This window comes from Siphateles boraxobius, unplaced genomic scaffold (assembly GCF_051911475.1).
Source record: "Siphateles boraxobius isolate OS27281-9 unplaced genomic scaffold, OSU_SipBor_1 6, whole genome shotgun sequence".
In the NCBI taxonomy this organism is placed as follows: Eukaryota; Metazoa; Chordata; class Actinopteri; order Cypriniformes; family Leuciscidae; genus Siphateles; species Siphateles boraxobius.
Window position 1 is genome coordinate 41,260,670 of NW_027509186.1, and position 16,831 is coordinate 41,277,500.

General features: G+C 37.4%; 1 protein-coding gene across 4 annotated transcripts in view; it reads right to left on the bottom strand.

Moving 5' to 3' along the window:
• fgf12b (fibroblast growth factor 12b) overlaps positions 1-16,831 on the bottom strand; it is a 74,517-nt gene that overhangs the window by 27,317 nt on the left and 30,369 nt on the right. Inside the window, exon 1 of one of the 4 annotated variants that reach the window (XM_077207280.1) lies at positions 1,991-2,751. The exons of the other annotated variants lie outside the window; for them this stretch is intronic. Coding sequence (XP_077063395.1) covers positions 1,991-2,198 — 208 coding nt within the window. The 5' untranslated portion in view covers positions 2,199-2,751. Of the gene's footprint in view, positions 1-1,990; positions 2,752-16,831 lie in introns of those variants that run through there. 4 annotated transcript variants of the gene reach the window in all.

A 16,831-nucleotide genomic window follows, 5' to 3' on the forward strand; every position in this document is an offset into this window, starting at 1 on the left:
CTTTCAACTGAGGTTCTGAAACGCACGCACATACACACACACACACACACACACACACACACACACACACACACACACAAACACACAACTGAAGAGCCTGGTCACTATACCTGCAAATAATATATATATAATATAACTGCAAAGCCACTATCCACGCACACAATCTAATATACATCTTCCATGTTTTTTTTGAGGCATTTTAGGTTCAGTAAATCAAGAACCTGTAAAGGGTTCCTGACTTACAGGCTCTTCTGATCGGCTTATGATGAACTATACAACAAAAAACTGTTTTTATAGGACCTAAAAACATAAACAAGCACAAGTTTTAATGGAATGGATGTATCAATGCATGCTGAACTGCAATCAGATCAATGCTTAGTACGGTTTTAAATGAATGAATTAAAAAAGGAACCCGTCATGCTGCAGAAGTGCTGCTAACCAATTAAAATCAGTTCATTGTTTCATAGCTAATTATGTTAGTAAACCGGCTCCCCTTCTGCCATCTTCTGACATGAATTCAAGCGCTTTTGCGCAATATTCAGTATTAAAAAGGCCACAAACTATAAAAAGACCTCTGTCATTTGAGTTACAAACACACTTCTATGATATTTCTCATCTCAGAAGAGCTCAGTCAACCAGTATGATCGGAGAGAGAAGCAAAAAGGAGTAAAACATCACGTCACAGACATAAACAAACCCAACTGAATAGAATAGGATTTGCCAGCTTTATGCATTTAATTTGAACACAAAAACACACCTGTAAACTATCATAATATACAGTAACGTGTCAAACTTTATAATAGTATACATTAATAACATCAAACATTATTGCATTGGTTTAAACTTGAAACTTTCAATCTGTCTGTCTACTTATTATTTGTACGATACCAGTCAAAAGTTTTGGATCGGTAAGATTTTTAATGTTTTTAAAATGAGTCTCTTCTGCTCACCAACGCTGCATTTATTCGTTCAAAAATACAGTAAAAACAGTGAAATATTATTACAATTATACCGTTTTCTGTTGAGAATTATAAAGTGTAATTTATTCCTGTGATCAGAGCTGAATTTTCAGCATCATTACTCCAGTCTTCAGTGTCACATGATCATTCAGAAATCACTCTAATATGATGATCTGATGCTCAAGAAACATTTATGATTATTATCAGTGTTGAAAACAGCTTTTTTTCAGGCATCTTTGATGAAAATAAAGTTATAAAAGAACAGCATTTATCTGAAATAGAATATTTTGTAACATTAAACACTACTGTTCGAAAGTTTGGCGTCAATAATTTTTATTTAATTTTTGGGGGAAAGAAATAAAAGAAATCAATGCATCCATTCATCACTGGATTCACATTCACAGTGACTGTAAATACATTTATAATGTTATAAAAGATCTTATTTCAAATAAATGCTGTTCTTTAGAACTTTCTATTCATCAAAGAATCCTGAAAAATAATGTAAATAACAGTTTTCAACACTGATAATAATCATAAATGTTTCTTGAGCATCAGATCATCATATTAGAGTGATTTCTGAAGGATCATGTGACACTGAAGACTGGAGTAATGATGCTGAAAATTCAGCTTATAGATTACACTTTACTATATATTCACAAACAAAACAGATATTTTAAATGTCAATCATATTTTACAATTTTACTGGTTTTTTTAATCAAATAAATGCAGCCTTGGTGAGCAGAAGAGACTTCTTTTAAAAACAGAGAAAAATCTTACCGATCCCAAACTTTTGACTGGTAGTGTATATAACACATTAAAAATGCTAATGCAATCATTAACGTTATCAATAAAACAATCACGCAGTCCAAAATGCAGTAACATAGTGCAGCATAAACATACATCATCATCATCATACTCTCAAATATATCGGTTGTCCGCGCGCACAGGTGATCATCACGCGTTTATCTGGAGCTCCGAGCGCACAGGTGTGTGTGTGTGTGTGTGTGTGTGTGAGGTGCGAACGAACTGACCTGATTTCCGTCGCACGGGTCGTTTTTTCCCGCTGCAGAATCGGACTTTGCCGAAGAGACCGAACAGGTGCCGGTTGCACAGAGAGGTTCGTCCGGACGGCTCTTTGCCCGGGCTGGAGCGACGCTTACCGGTCGTTGCACGCTCGCTGTTCGCCTCGCGCGCCTGCCGTTTCTGTCGGATGAGCGAGCTCGCGAGCGCCGCGGCCATCTCACGGGACACGGAGGGACGCGGGTCCGGTCGGTACGGGGACGATCGTGCAGATTCGGTGCGGATTCACGGTGCGGATCACCGGCGCGAGGGAGCGAGCGCGCGCGCTTCTCTCGTGCAGGCATGCACCGGAGCATGAGCGATACCGATAGACTCGGTTACTTACAACGGAAAGCACTTAAGAGTTACATAACCGCACAATTAGACCACATAACAACAGAGAGCGTACAAAAAATGGTTATTCATGATATACGAAGAGCTTCTGTTCAAAATGCGCGGATGAAATCAGGGTCGATGCTGTTAAGTTGTCATCAATAACACATCCGTGATCCGGTTTGTCCGCAACATGTTGATTTAGCAACATTTCTGTCCGGTAGATCCAGCGCAGGGAAAAGCCTCAAAAACAATTCAACATTTTTAACCGAGGAACCGAAATTGGGTTTTGCGTGATTCCAGCCGAATTGATGAAGTTCAGAATGATGCTGAGGGAAAGAGAGACACGGGAGGGGGCGTAGTGTGTGTGTGTGTGTGTGTGTGTTCGTAAGGAAAAAGAGAAGGAGAGCGACTCGACTGAGAACAGAGGGGGAGGTCAAAGCTTTCCCGAAAAAATGGCACAACTGCAGCCTAAACCAGAAACTTGAGTTTTTAAAGTCACCATGAAATCAAAACGGACAGTTATTATGGAATACTGCAGTATTTATTATAAATGATTTATCAATGCACATCACTGTTGTTTTAAATTCATGTTCCTCATATTCTTGACTCAGAATAACTTCCCATCCCTCTTGCAGCGACATCTCTCCATTGTGACGTCATTACTGACAAGAGGGCGGGGCAACCTGTCACTCACATGAGATCCACCAATAGCACACCACGACCATCCAATCAATTCCCCACAGACAAAATCAAGCCCCGCCCACATTTGTTCTCGTTCCTCATGCCGTTTTTGAAGCAGATACATTTGACAAGCCTGCAGTTGTGAACGATGACACGTTTAGTCATGTGACGCATAGTTTAGTCATGTGATTCACTTTCCTTTAATCCCTCCCTATTCTAGCTCATGCTGCTTTGTATTAGGAGCACTTTTTATTGTGTGATCGCTTGCTGTATTCACTTTTTAAATCGCTTTGGATAAAAGCGTCTGCAAAATGAATAAATGTAAATCATATTGTTTAGTCATGTGATGCATATTGTACTGCCAGATATCCATTGTTATACCGGCATGTATTTTTCACGCATGCACAGTAAGATGATTTAAAGGTAGGATAGGCAATTTTTCAATAAAAACTCTTTTTGTTATTCTGTTTGAAACTCTCTTCACATCCTGAATCAACAACAGAAGTGGTCTAAATATAATTTTTTTTTTTTTTTTTTTTACATATATGAATCTGTGGACAAGAAGCTTTTGAGAAAAATGCTTGAAAACTCTAGTGTGGACAGAGAGTGTTTTAAAACAAAAACGTTGCTTTCAAATGTATCCAGATATAATATTAATATATACATGGTGTTTCTCACAGGACAGATTCCCATGGTCATCTCTCAGGCTTGGCTCAAATTTACGACAAACATCAGTGCAGATTCAGCGCTAAAAAGTCGTTTAACGACGCTCGCAAGATGTCGAGTACAAAACAAATCATTACAATGCAGAACCTTGTAAACAAATCAGTATCATTAGGACGACGTTTAATTAGGGCATTTCAAATGCAGTTCGATTATTGCAGTTATGGATGGTTTGGCTTCACACGATTGCTTTTTACGATGAACGTTTCTCTGACGGATGGATGCTGACTCAGGTACCGATACCGTATCGAATACACAGAGCTGTCGGGTGCTGAGAGATTGCTTCTGAAGTCTCCAGTAAAGAGGCCAATCACTGTGACCCAGATACATCATTCAACCTTCATCACACAACACTGATTATTTTATCACTGAGAGAAAGAGAGAGACGGGGGAAAAGAGAGAAAGAGAGGATGTCTATCTATAGTCTCCGCTGAGTAGGCCAGTAGTACTTGTGCGCACACACACACACACACACACACACACACACACACACACACACACACACACACACACACACACACACACGAACACACAAGTCCCTTTAAGTAAAGCATCCCGTACTTGCCTTATGCACCTATGTATCATACATGCATATTTACATTCAGTATATATACACACACACACACATTATATTTTAATATATATATTTATTTTTTTTGAAAGAAATCTGTTACGTTTCATCAAGGCTGCGTTTATTTGATCAAAAACACAGTAATAACAAAATTTAAAAATATGATTCCATTTTATTACAACATAAGTTTGAGGTCAGTATGATTTTTTTTAAAATTATTTTATTCAGCAAGGATGCATCAAATTGATCAAATTGACAGTAAAGATCACCATTTCAAATAAATGCATTTGAACTTCTTATTCATCAGATTCCTAAAAAATAAAATGTAGCAATATTTCCACAGAAATATGAAACAGCACAACTGTTTTCAACATTGATAATAATCATAAATGTTTCTTGAGCATCAGATCATCATATTATAGTGATTTCTGAAGGATCATGTGACACTGAAGACTGGAGTAATGATGCTGAAAATTCAGCTTTGATCACAGGAATGAATTACACTTTACTATATATAATTCACATAGAAAACAGTTTTCTAAAATTTTTATATTTCACAGTTTTTACTGTATTTTTGATCAAATAAATTCAGCCTTGGTGAGCAGAAGAGACAATCTTACAGACTCCAAATGTTTATATATATATATATGTATATATATATATATATATATATATATGTATATATATATATATATATATATATATATATATATGTATATACATATATATATATATATATATATATATATATATAAAATGGCTGATATTCAAAAGGAAAACACTAAATTACAGTAAGATTTAACTCTTTAAGAGCTCTACTTCTTGAAGAGCATGATGTCATGAGAATAAACAATAGTGTGCCAAATTTATGTGCTTATCATTGATAACTTCATGCATGTGTTTTTTAAGACATCAAAACATTATAATGTACAGTATGAAATATGGATAACTACTCATTTTGAGATGAATAGTTTATGAGTACGGTCAGACCTCCATTACAGGATAGTGCAGTTCAAGAAGTGGAGCTCTTAAAGAGTTAAATCTCAGACGAAATCTAGTGCTTTCCCTTTAAAGGGCTGGTTGATTATGATTTCACTTTTCTAACTTTAGTTAGTGTGAAATGTTGCTGTTTGAGCATAAACATCCTCTGCAAAGATACGACGCTCAAAGTTCAAAGCAAATGGAGATTTTTTCTTTTGCACTAATTGAAGAACTACAACAAACGGCTGGTAGGGACTACAATGAGCTTCTTCACATGTTAGTGACATCACTATCCCTAAAATTTACATAAACCCCGCCCCCGGGAACACGATTTATAGATTATCATGACAAAATATACTAATCCATGACTTGAAGATAGTTAACTCCACGTCAGCTGCATAAATTCTTCAACTAACCATTCAGAGACGTCCTGTTGCTTCTACATGTTGTCACTTCTTCTTGAGTCTCTCCATCTTTGTCTGACCAGTTTGAACATAAAAGGCTAAAAGTTTTTGGAAATTTTCACACTCTTGAAGCTCCGCCCCCTGTGCCGGAAGCCGCAGCTCATTTGCATTTAAAGGGACACCCTCAAAAAGTAGAATTTTAATATGCTATATAAAAATATCTGTGGGGTATTTTAAGCTAAAACTTCACATACACACTCTAGGGGACATCAGAGACTTATTTTACATCTTGTGAAAAGGGCATTATAGGACCCCTTTAAATTAGCGGCAGATGATGAAAAATTTATCTCAAGGCAGGCGGAAGTGAGCGTCTACATTTAAATATGGGATTTTTTTCTGTTGAGTCACCAAAGCGCAGTGACCTGTAAAGAACAAGATGAGAATAAGGAGGAAGAGGAAGGCCGAGCTGAAAGACGAGTGTTGAAGATAACCCCTAATGATCCAGGAGTAGTATAACCCCATCTCAGCACTGCAGGTGTGTGTGTGTGTGTGTGTGTGTCCTGAAGAGTGTATCCTACACCGATCCCAAAATGAGTGTATGTTTCAAATCGGAGATCAGATTTGGGAAAATAAGAAAAGAGACGGAAACTGAAACTCTATAATCTGTATTTAGTGTCTTTGGGTTGGTGGGAGCCGTGCTCTGATTGGTCAGTTGATGAAGGAAGGAACCAATGGCAATCTGTCATTATTATGACCCCTGATGGAGCAGTTTGGAAATTGATCTGAAAACTCAACACCAACACACACACACACACACACACACACACACACACACACACACACACACACACACACACACACACACACACACACACACACACACACACACAAACACACAGGTCATCAACTTTTATGAAGTTTCCGCTGTCATTGTGATCAATGTCTTGACCCCTTCACCTGGACACACACATATAAATACAGCATTTCAAACATGCTGTCAGTAACGCACTATATTATTAGTATAAATGCTTTCAGATATTGAATGAATGAATTAAGCTGGGTTCAGAATACACAATATTTTCGTCTGATGCGTCCCGACGCACATTGTCGTTTACGAATCACCCAAAGCACCACACAATATCGTGTAGTCTGACTCTGAACAAGTCGAAAAATGTAATATTATCGCCCAGTTATATATTAAAAGTTGTATATATAGGACATCCTACTTTACCAGCAAATCTCAGCAGCTTGAGTGTCTCATCACAAAATTGAACTATTATCCCCCAGCTCTGTGCACAAACTTTGTCCAGCTTTATCCACATACTTACAGTGCACTTACGTAAATCTAATATATATATATTTTTAGAAAAAAGGTTCAATAGGGTTCTATATGGAACTTTAGGGTTCTCGACTCAATTTTAAAGAACCTTTTATGTTAAAAAGGTTCTATATAAGGATAAATGTTTTACATGATTGCATAATACTTTCATGTTGTTCGAATAAGGCTATTAAAAAAAATTCTAGTGATAAAGTATGTTTACTAGCCGTTTCATTCATACAATTTAAATAATTAAAATAAATATTAATTAAAAGTAAAATGATGAAATGCAATATTAATGGATAAAATGATGGGACCCCTAAAAGCTTCTATATTTCTTCTAAGCAAATCTCAACCGTATTATTACTTGTATTGTCGCAAAATTCAAATTATATTAACTATATAATCAGCTAAATGTGATTATGTGATTAAGGCATGAAAATATTAAAGAAAAAAATCAAGCTTGAAAATCAAGCTTTTAATGTTGTTTTATATGTCTATGTGGTGTTTTTAATATGCATTTACACACGGTTTGTCTTAAAGCACAAGTCGACAGCATTGCTGAGTATTTTCTGCTTAAAACTGCAGTGAACCAAAGACAGTCTCAAAAACACGCTTTGAAATCGCTGGTGTTTCTGACGTCACAAACTACCTTGTAACCAATCAGATCAACGTGTGATCGTCAACCAGTGGATCTCTGAGCAGAGTTAGTGAGTGGAGGCGGGGCTCATTTGCATATTCATAGAGCCGCACATACTAAATGAGGCAAGGGTGTCGAGTTACATTCAAGATATTTTAAGGCATGAAGACATTTTTTTCAGGGAAAAAACATTTAAATATGTCATTTTGGTGATCGAAGATGACAGGGGGACTTTAAGATATTATAAATATTAACATCCTGATTTTCTGTAAAGCTGCTTTGAAACGATGTGTATTGTGAATAGCGCTACACAAATACATTTAACTTCACTACATCTATGATTCCATCATTGCATTGCATTTTGATATTGCCTAATCTAAAAACAAACAAACAGATAATGCTGCATAAGAATTGAGCCAAAATGAGGTTTCTTAAAAGGCAGCATTTTTAAACTACGTTTTGCACTCTGTGATGCCTATAGAAATGCAGTCTAGTTAGGCAGCTCACTAGGTCAACGGTTCAATGCTGCCTTTTAGTGGTGAGCAGTGGTAAGCGCAGCCTCCGTCATCATCCTCATCGTCCACTAAACACAACAGCATCGGCAAATCCACGAATAAACACTACAGAGAGAGTGCGATGAATGTTTCATGTGTACCAGTGTATTTGCGTGACGCATTCGTTTCTTCTGAGAGCCTGCATCATTTATGAGCATCAGCCTGCACTCACATCAGTACCTCTCTCACATCCTCATGCAGCTTTAAAACCTTCACTAACCAACAACAGCAACAACTAAATCACCATGCTGAAACAAAATGCCTATAAACATTCACTCAAACTGATTTAAGACTATAAACACAGGCAATGGAAGTCCTTGATTAGAGTAGGTCATGTTACTATTTATATCCATATTAGAAACCAATGTATAATGCAGTGCCTTTGATTCTCAAGCACAAGTATAATCATGCATTACATTTATACAGTCCTTTATGACATCATCATGTGTCCTAATTTTTTATTTCCTTTGTCTTTTTTCTTTTTTTTTTTTAAAGAGAAAGAGCGTCTGGATCATCTCCAGTAGGTGGCAGTAAAATATCCTGATCCTATGGAAACTTGTTTTGTGCCAAAGAATAAAAAAATAAAAAAAGGTAATTGCGACTTTTTATCTCACAATCATGACTTTTTTTTCTCACAATTGCGAGTTAACATCTCCCAAGTCTGACTTTTATTTCAGAATTGCGGCATATAAAGTCATAATTGCGTGTTAAAAAGTCAGAATTGTAAGATATAAACTCAACTCTGAGGGAAAAAGTCAGTCTTATTTTCCTTAGAATTTTCCTGGACTTTTTAACTTAAGAAAAGATGTCAGAATTGCGAGATATAAACTCACAATTGCATGTTATAAAGTCAGAATAACGAGATATAAACACAATTGCGAGAAAAAAAGTCAGAATTGCACGTTTATGTCTCACAATTCTGACTTTATATGCAATTGTGAGTTTATATCTCGTTATTCTGACTTTATACTCGTTATTCTGACTTTATAACATGCAATTGTGAGTTTATATCTCGTTATTCTGACTTTATAACATGCAATTGTGAGTTTATATCTCGTTATTCTGACTTTATAACATGCAATTGTGAGTTTATATCTCGTTATTCTGACTTTATAACATGCAATTGTGAGTTTATATCTCGTTATTCTGACTTTATACTCGTTATTCTGACTTTATAACATGCAATTGTGAGTTTATATCTCGTTATTCTGACTTTATAACATGCAATTGTGAGTTTATATCTCGTTATTCTGACTTTATACTCGTTATTCTGACTTTATAACATGCAATTGTGAGTTTATATCTCGTTATTCTGACTTTATAACATGCAATTGTGAGTTTATATCTCGTTATTCTGACTTTATACTCGTTATTCTGACTTTATAACATGCAATTGTGAGTTTATATCTCGTTATTCTGACTTTATAACATGCAATTGTGAGTTTATATCTCGTTATTCTGACTTTATAACATGCAATTGTGAGTTTATATCTCGTTATTCTGACTTTATAACATGCAATTGTGAGTTTATATCTCGTTATTCTGACTTTATAACATGCAATTGTGAGTTTATATCTCGTTATTCTGACTTTATAACATGCAATTGTGAGTTTATATCTCGTTATTCTGACTTTATAACATGCAATTGTGAGTTTATATCTCGTTATTCTGGCTTTATAACATGCAATTGTGAGTTTATATCTCGTTATTCTGACTTTATAACATGCAATTGTGAGTTTATATCTCGTTATTCTGGCTTTATAACATGCAATTGTGAGTTTATATCTCGTTATTCTGACTTTATAACATGCAATTGTGAGTTTATATCTCGTTATTCTGACTTTATAACATGCAATTGTGAGTTTATATCTCGTTATTCTGACTTTATAACATGCAATTGTGAGTTTATATCTCGTTATTCTGACTTTATAACATGCAATTGTGAGTTTATATCTCGTTATTCTGACTTTATAACATGCAGTTGTGAGTTTATATCTCGTTATTCTGACTTTATAACATGCAATTGTGAGTTTATATCTCGTTATTCTGGCTTTATAACATGCAATTGTGAGTTTATATCTCGTTATTCTGACTTTATAACATGCAATTGTGAGTTTATATCTCGTTATTCTGACTTTATAACATGCAATTGTGAGTTAATATCTCGTTATTCTGACTTACTTTATAACATGCAATTGTGAGAAATTAAGTCAGAATTGCAAAATGTACACTCAGCAATTGTGAGATAAAAAGTCGCAATTATCTTTTAAAATGTTTTATTCTGTGGCAGAAACAAGCGTCCATATAATCCTGAGCTTCAATCTCAGGTAGTTTTTTTTTTTTTGAAAGAAATTAATATGTTTATTCAGCAAGGGTGCATTAAATTGACCAAAAGTGACAGTAAAGACACTAATACTGTTAAAAAAATATTTCGTTTTCAAATAAACGCTGTTCCTTTAAACTTGGCACATTTAATGTCCAACAACAAATATTTTAAGTGCAAGTGCAAGAATTATTGTGCACGGTCTGTTTGACTCGTTCACTGAAGTCTGTGACGTTTAGCGGACACTCGCTAGCAGAAGGCTCGTCCAATCCTGACAAGAAAATATTTGCATGACTTTAACAATTACAGATGGCGATAATACATGTGACTTGTAAGTAATGCACTGATGAAAACACCACATGTCAAACGCATTACAGCACAAGTATCTGATGCAGTGAACTAGGCTATACGCGTTAACTATATCTTACGAGTTATTTTGAAGCCCTTTATATAAAGCATACTCATATTTAGGACAAATTGGATTAACCCTCTGGGGTCGGCGGTATCGCCGGCGATACCAGCTCACTTTTTTCCTTATCAGTGCAAAAGAGACTCAAATTACTCTGTTGATTTTGATCTTACATATAAGTGCTGTACATCATTACATCCTGTTAAGTGACACCCTCTTGCCCTGCAGCAGCTCACTCTGTGTCCTCCGCTATTTTCCTATCAAACTACTGTATATAAGGGGTGGCACGATCCGCCTTTTTTTCCTATGATATGATTCCGATACCTGAGATTCAGTATTGGCCGATACAGAGTACTGATCCAATACTAAAATAATGATTAAAAAAACAGTGCCGAATTACTTAAAAGTTAACTAAACACTAAAACAAATTTTTTTAGTTTATGATCTGTAAGAATGGAGCTTCATAAATCCTGTTAATTGATTCGAGAAAATTTTTTGACATTGGGTTTAAAGTGTTTTAATTCTACAATATATGGTGTAAAAACGTCTGAGTGCTGCCCTCTTCAGGTTGAACGGTGGCTACTGCAGTTGAATTTTCCTATTGGAAGTTGTGGTACCCTCTGACGTCACCAACTAACCACGCCCTTGCCTACAGAGAGATGCGTCTCAGGTTTTATGGGAATTTCCTGGTCAAATTAAGGTAAAAAAATATATATATTATTTTATATTTTATTTTGCTTTTACACGGACCACCTGCAGTACCCTCACAGACCACTAGTGGTCCGCGGACCACAGTTTGGGAATTGCTGGCATAGCCCACACAAACACCCGTCAAACACAGCGATATGGACATCGATCTCTTTTTTTCTTTCTGACAATGAGCATCGCTAATTAGTTGCAATTTAGCACACGCCTTTGACTTTGGCTTGTTCCCTAATGTTATCCGGGTTAGCACCAGGTTAACCTAGGCTAGCTCTAGCTAGTCACCAGGACACCTGGCCAAGCCTCCACTCATTTTCCTCACACCAAGCATTGATAACTCTTTGAGGGCCATGATTTCTGGCAATTTTCTCCCCTCTCTCACGCCTGACCGGTTCAAAATTGTCCATAGTCAAGCCACAAACAGTAGGAATCTAGCAGAGTATGGGTTGCTATGGGTTGCTAGTGCTACTCCCTCTTATGACGTCATCACCCAGTTACGGTAAAAAACATGCTACCTTTGAAGAAACCCCAATAAATGTTATTTTAACGTATTTTAAGACAGAAATGTTTAAAAATATACATATTGAGCACTTTAATTTACACATTAATTGGTTGTGGTGGTTAACTTGCAATTTACACTTTAAAGGCATCAAGCTTGACTTAAACATTATTTTCCTTACTTTGAAAAACAATATACAGACAAAATATATACTATAGAATTAAAAGACATTTCTTTTAAAATTTGAAGCGCAACTTTTGAATGAAGCAGCAACATATGATAGGTTGGACAGAACAACTAAGGCTATCAATAAACTGCCATTGCGCAAAAGTATTTCAATGTGAAAGGCTCCAATTCAGAGCGGCACGAAACACGTATGCACATCCCGTGCGCAGAATGATGCGCTCGAAGCAACATAGAGTCACGGCGCGCAGCGCCTCGCGTTATAAAGTTAAAAGCACAAAGGGAAGATATACATATATTTATTTATTTATTCATTAGTTTGAGCCTTTTAACAGTTTTAAATGTCAGTTAATGTGCGCGTGAAGAACAATTATATCGCTCTCTACTCAAGTGTTGTGATCAGTTGTGTTGTGATCTAACAGACCAGCCCGATCTCATGAAAGTGCGTATCTATACAACGCATGTTATTTCTCGTGCCATTTATACGTGCATATGCTACACAGTTTTCACGTGCATATGATATGCACTTATGGTGTGTAATACGCACGCACTCCCCATCCCTAATCCTACCCAAGGGGTTTGCAGTGCGTATCATGCACGCAAAAACTATTTCTGGAGTATAAATGGCACGAGAAATAAAATTAGTGGTATAGATACGCACTTTCATGAGATCGTGTTGTACTGTCCCACCAGTCCTGAGATCTCTCTCGCACACAATAACTGAAGCACATGCGCTGGCTGCAATGATGGCCCTTTTCTATGGGGTTAGAATTCGGTCACAATTCTGCGCGCGCAAGATCCAATTTTGAGCACGCAAAAGCTCATTTCACATGCGCGTGAACTGAGTTTTGCGGAGAAATGTTCGTCTCGCAGATAGAAAATATTTATAGCGAACGAAAATCAATTTTGCCTTTAAAATAAGTATTTGGATGTGCGCAGACGTTCTCTTTCGCATGTGCAAAGTTTCACTTTCTTGCTTCTTTCATACCAGCCCTGAGCGCTCTCTAAGCGCAGACGGCTCGCTTGCTCAACACAACCCAGCGTTACAATATGCCATAATTCCAGCCAATCAGAGATGAGGCTGCTAAATTCTGATTGGCTGGCTTAAAACCAATTACAAGACTCACTGCATCACCGACTGTGGAAGAGGAAAAATACATCACCTGTATGTTTCTGTAGAGCATTTTTGAAGCCCAAAGTGGGCGGAGCCGGCCGTCGCCATCTTGGCAGCGCGTCACTCCCGGATAAACGAAACTGGGCAAAAAGGCGGATTAGCTGAGGTGACGTGATGCTAACAGACAGCAGACAAATGACTAGTAGTGACATCAGCGGCAATCAACCTGTCACTCAAGTGGCCACGCCTTTAATTATGCAGAACTTTAAGGCTTAATATAATTTAAATGGATGACTTATAAAAAAAGTTGCAGCTTGGTAAAAAATCAATACTTATTCCTAAACGCAACTCAAAAAGTTATGCATTCAACACACTTCTCTACGCTACAATCCTGCAAATTAATGTCAGAACATGCAATGGTCACACAACATGCAATGCTAGGATAACAACGGTCACACAATGGCACCCCTGCAGTGACACATTAACTTTGAGGAGAGAATAGTTGCAAAGTGTTGGAAAGTACTGTAACTATGGAAACATATCAGTAAATGGGAAACGTGACTGAATAATGCAGGTGTGTTTGAGAGCATCTGAAGTGTGTGTGTACCGATATGACGTGTGACATGACAGAACTATTAACCAAACACCCTGCGGTGTTTATCGCACTCACAACGTTTTAACTATGACTGCAGGAAGAAAAGAAAAAAAACAAGGTCAGGCTGCTATAAATAACCAGATTCATGAATTATTTCTGCCATCGCATTACCGAAGACGCGTCTCTAGTCCACCACACCTAAACAAGTACACTAAAAAAACGTACACATATTGTTGCAAAATATTGTTGTGTTGTACCCCAACACAACAGTCACACAGTTTCAAAGGGAACACATGGGATTTTGACACGTTGATGATGCAATTCATTCAAAAAACACACGTACGCAAATCATCTCACAACTCTTTCTGATGACACTGTGTGTGATTTGTGATCTTTAGCACACTCTGGTTTATTTATGACGTGCAGAATGGCTTTTAAATCCCACCTAGATGGTGTCTGACACCAATGGCAACATAACAGCATAATTTTATGCTTTTATAACAGTAAAAACCACAACAAGCTATAGTACTAACATGACATAATTATCTATAATGATCTGAGTGAGTTCAGTCAGAAACTGTGCTGGATCTGTAAATCAGCAGCTCTGACTGTAATGGCACCAGTAATTGGATAGTGTGTGTGTGTGTGTGTGTGTGTGTGTGTGTGTGTGTGTGTGTGTGTGTGTGTGTGTGTGTGTGTGTGTGTGTGTGTGTGTGTGTGTAGTTATTGATTAAAAACTGGGGCATTGCTGGGGCAAATGCATTGCTGGAATCTGTGATCAGGCTCAGAGACACTGGCGAGATCCCATAATGCACCTGTGGAAGAGCAACAATTCTGATTTCAACTAAGGCTGCACGAAATCGGGAAAACAGACATTGCGATATATTGTGCGATTTGAAAACAGTTTCACCAGACAAATAGCTCTATTTGGAAAGAATAAATCATTCTAGAATGATTGGGGTGATTTTGTAGGAGTGAATCTGCATAGAAAATACTAAACAAATTACAAGCTAGGGAGGGGACGATTACCGGTTTCACTATAAGGGCCGTTACATAGTCAACGGGAGCAACGCAAGCAAGCAACGCGAGTGACGCGCTCCCTTTCATAGTCCAAACAGTGGACGCATGCAGACGCAAGCGTCACGGGCGATGCTTGAAATACAATACACCGCTCACGCAACAGGGGGTAGTCGAGTCGGGTCACGTCATATTCAGATCAAAATGACAACTGAAGAGGAGTGCATATTACTGATTTTACATCGGCGGCAACAAAGGCAGCGCAGAGATAGGCGGTGGTGTGTTCACTCTTTAAACCGAGGAAGAGATCAAGATGGGGAGTTTGTGTCTCTGGTGCTTCCCATGCGAAGCCTGGTCGAGTAGAGACATTTCCAGTACTTTAGGATGTCGGCGCCAAAATTTTATCAATATAATTTGGTCATATAAATGCGGATGTATACGTATAAGCTCACATAATTTTTTCTCTTCGCCCGCCATTGTATTCAAACCTTCTTCTGTAAACTTATATACTTGAATTAATGTACAATACTTGCAATGTCGCCCCCACCGACAACGCATAGTACTGCGTGCATCGTTGCGTCGCGTATCAAAAACTAGGACAACACATTTGGCTACGCATCGACACATAATGGCGGCCGAAGCGTAGCGATGAATAGCCTCGCGGACGCGTATGCGTACTGATGCGTTGACTATGTAACGGTCCTAAACCACGCTAAAATGTACTGACGGTTAGTATTATCGTTTAAAATTTAATTATCATTAAAACCGTGTTTGATTATCGCGATTTTAATAACATAAATCCTGTCCAGCCAGCAACAGTCTGACGCCGCGCAGCGTTGTTGTTTTTTTATTCGAGAAGGAATGGCGGAAGGCGGTGTCCGTGCTCGGGAGATTTTTCAGCCTTTTCTGAGGTGTGCTCATATTTTATTCTGCCTCTATTCTGCTGCTGCATGTAAACCATTTTTTACTTACATTTTAAATAACTGTGCAAAACAACAGTGCGAAAACAGCACTAGAACTTAATCCAAACTCAAACTGTAAACAACATGTAAGCCTATGTAGCCTTAGGAAACAGTTGTGCAGTGCTACGCAAATTTTTATGTAAATGCTACACACAGAAAATTGGACTGGGGGTCTTGCATGCGCTTCATGTGGCACACTAGCACGCACACGCAAGGTCTCTCGCTTTTTTCACAACTGTTAAAAACTATTTTATTTGATGGAACATAAAACTTGAAGAATAATATTATTTGGTATTATTACTTATATTTATTGTTAAAAATATTTTAGGTTTTGTACTGTATATATATATGTTAGTATAAGTTTTTAAAAGAAGCCATTTTCGGCTTCAGTTTCGGTTTTCGGCCAAGTGCATCCTAAATTTTCGCTTTGGGCCCAGAATTTTCATTTCGGTGCATCACTAGTTAAAATAGTTCAAGTGACTACAGTGGCTCAATCTTAAGTTTATCGAGCGACGAGAATACTTTTTGTGCGCAAAAACAAACAAAAATAACGACTTTATTTTAACTATTCACTTCCTTCTCTGTGGGCCTCGAGTCAGATTGAGCCACTGTAGTCACTTGGACTATTTTAACGATGTCTTTAATAACTTTTCGGGGAACAAGTTTCAATCCCTGAAGAAGCCTATGGAGGAGTGATCCAGCTCTCAGATTTCATCAAAAATATCTTAATTCGTGTTCCGAAGATGAACGAAGGTCTTACGGGGTTGGAACAACATGAGGGAGAGTAAATACTGACAGAAT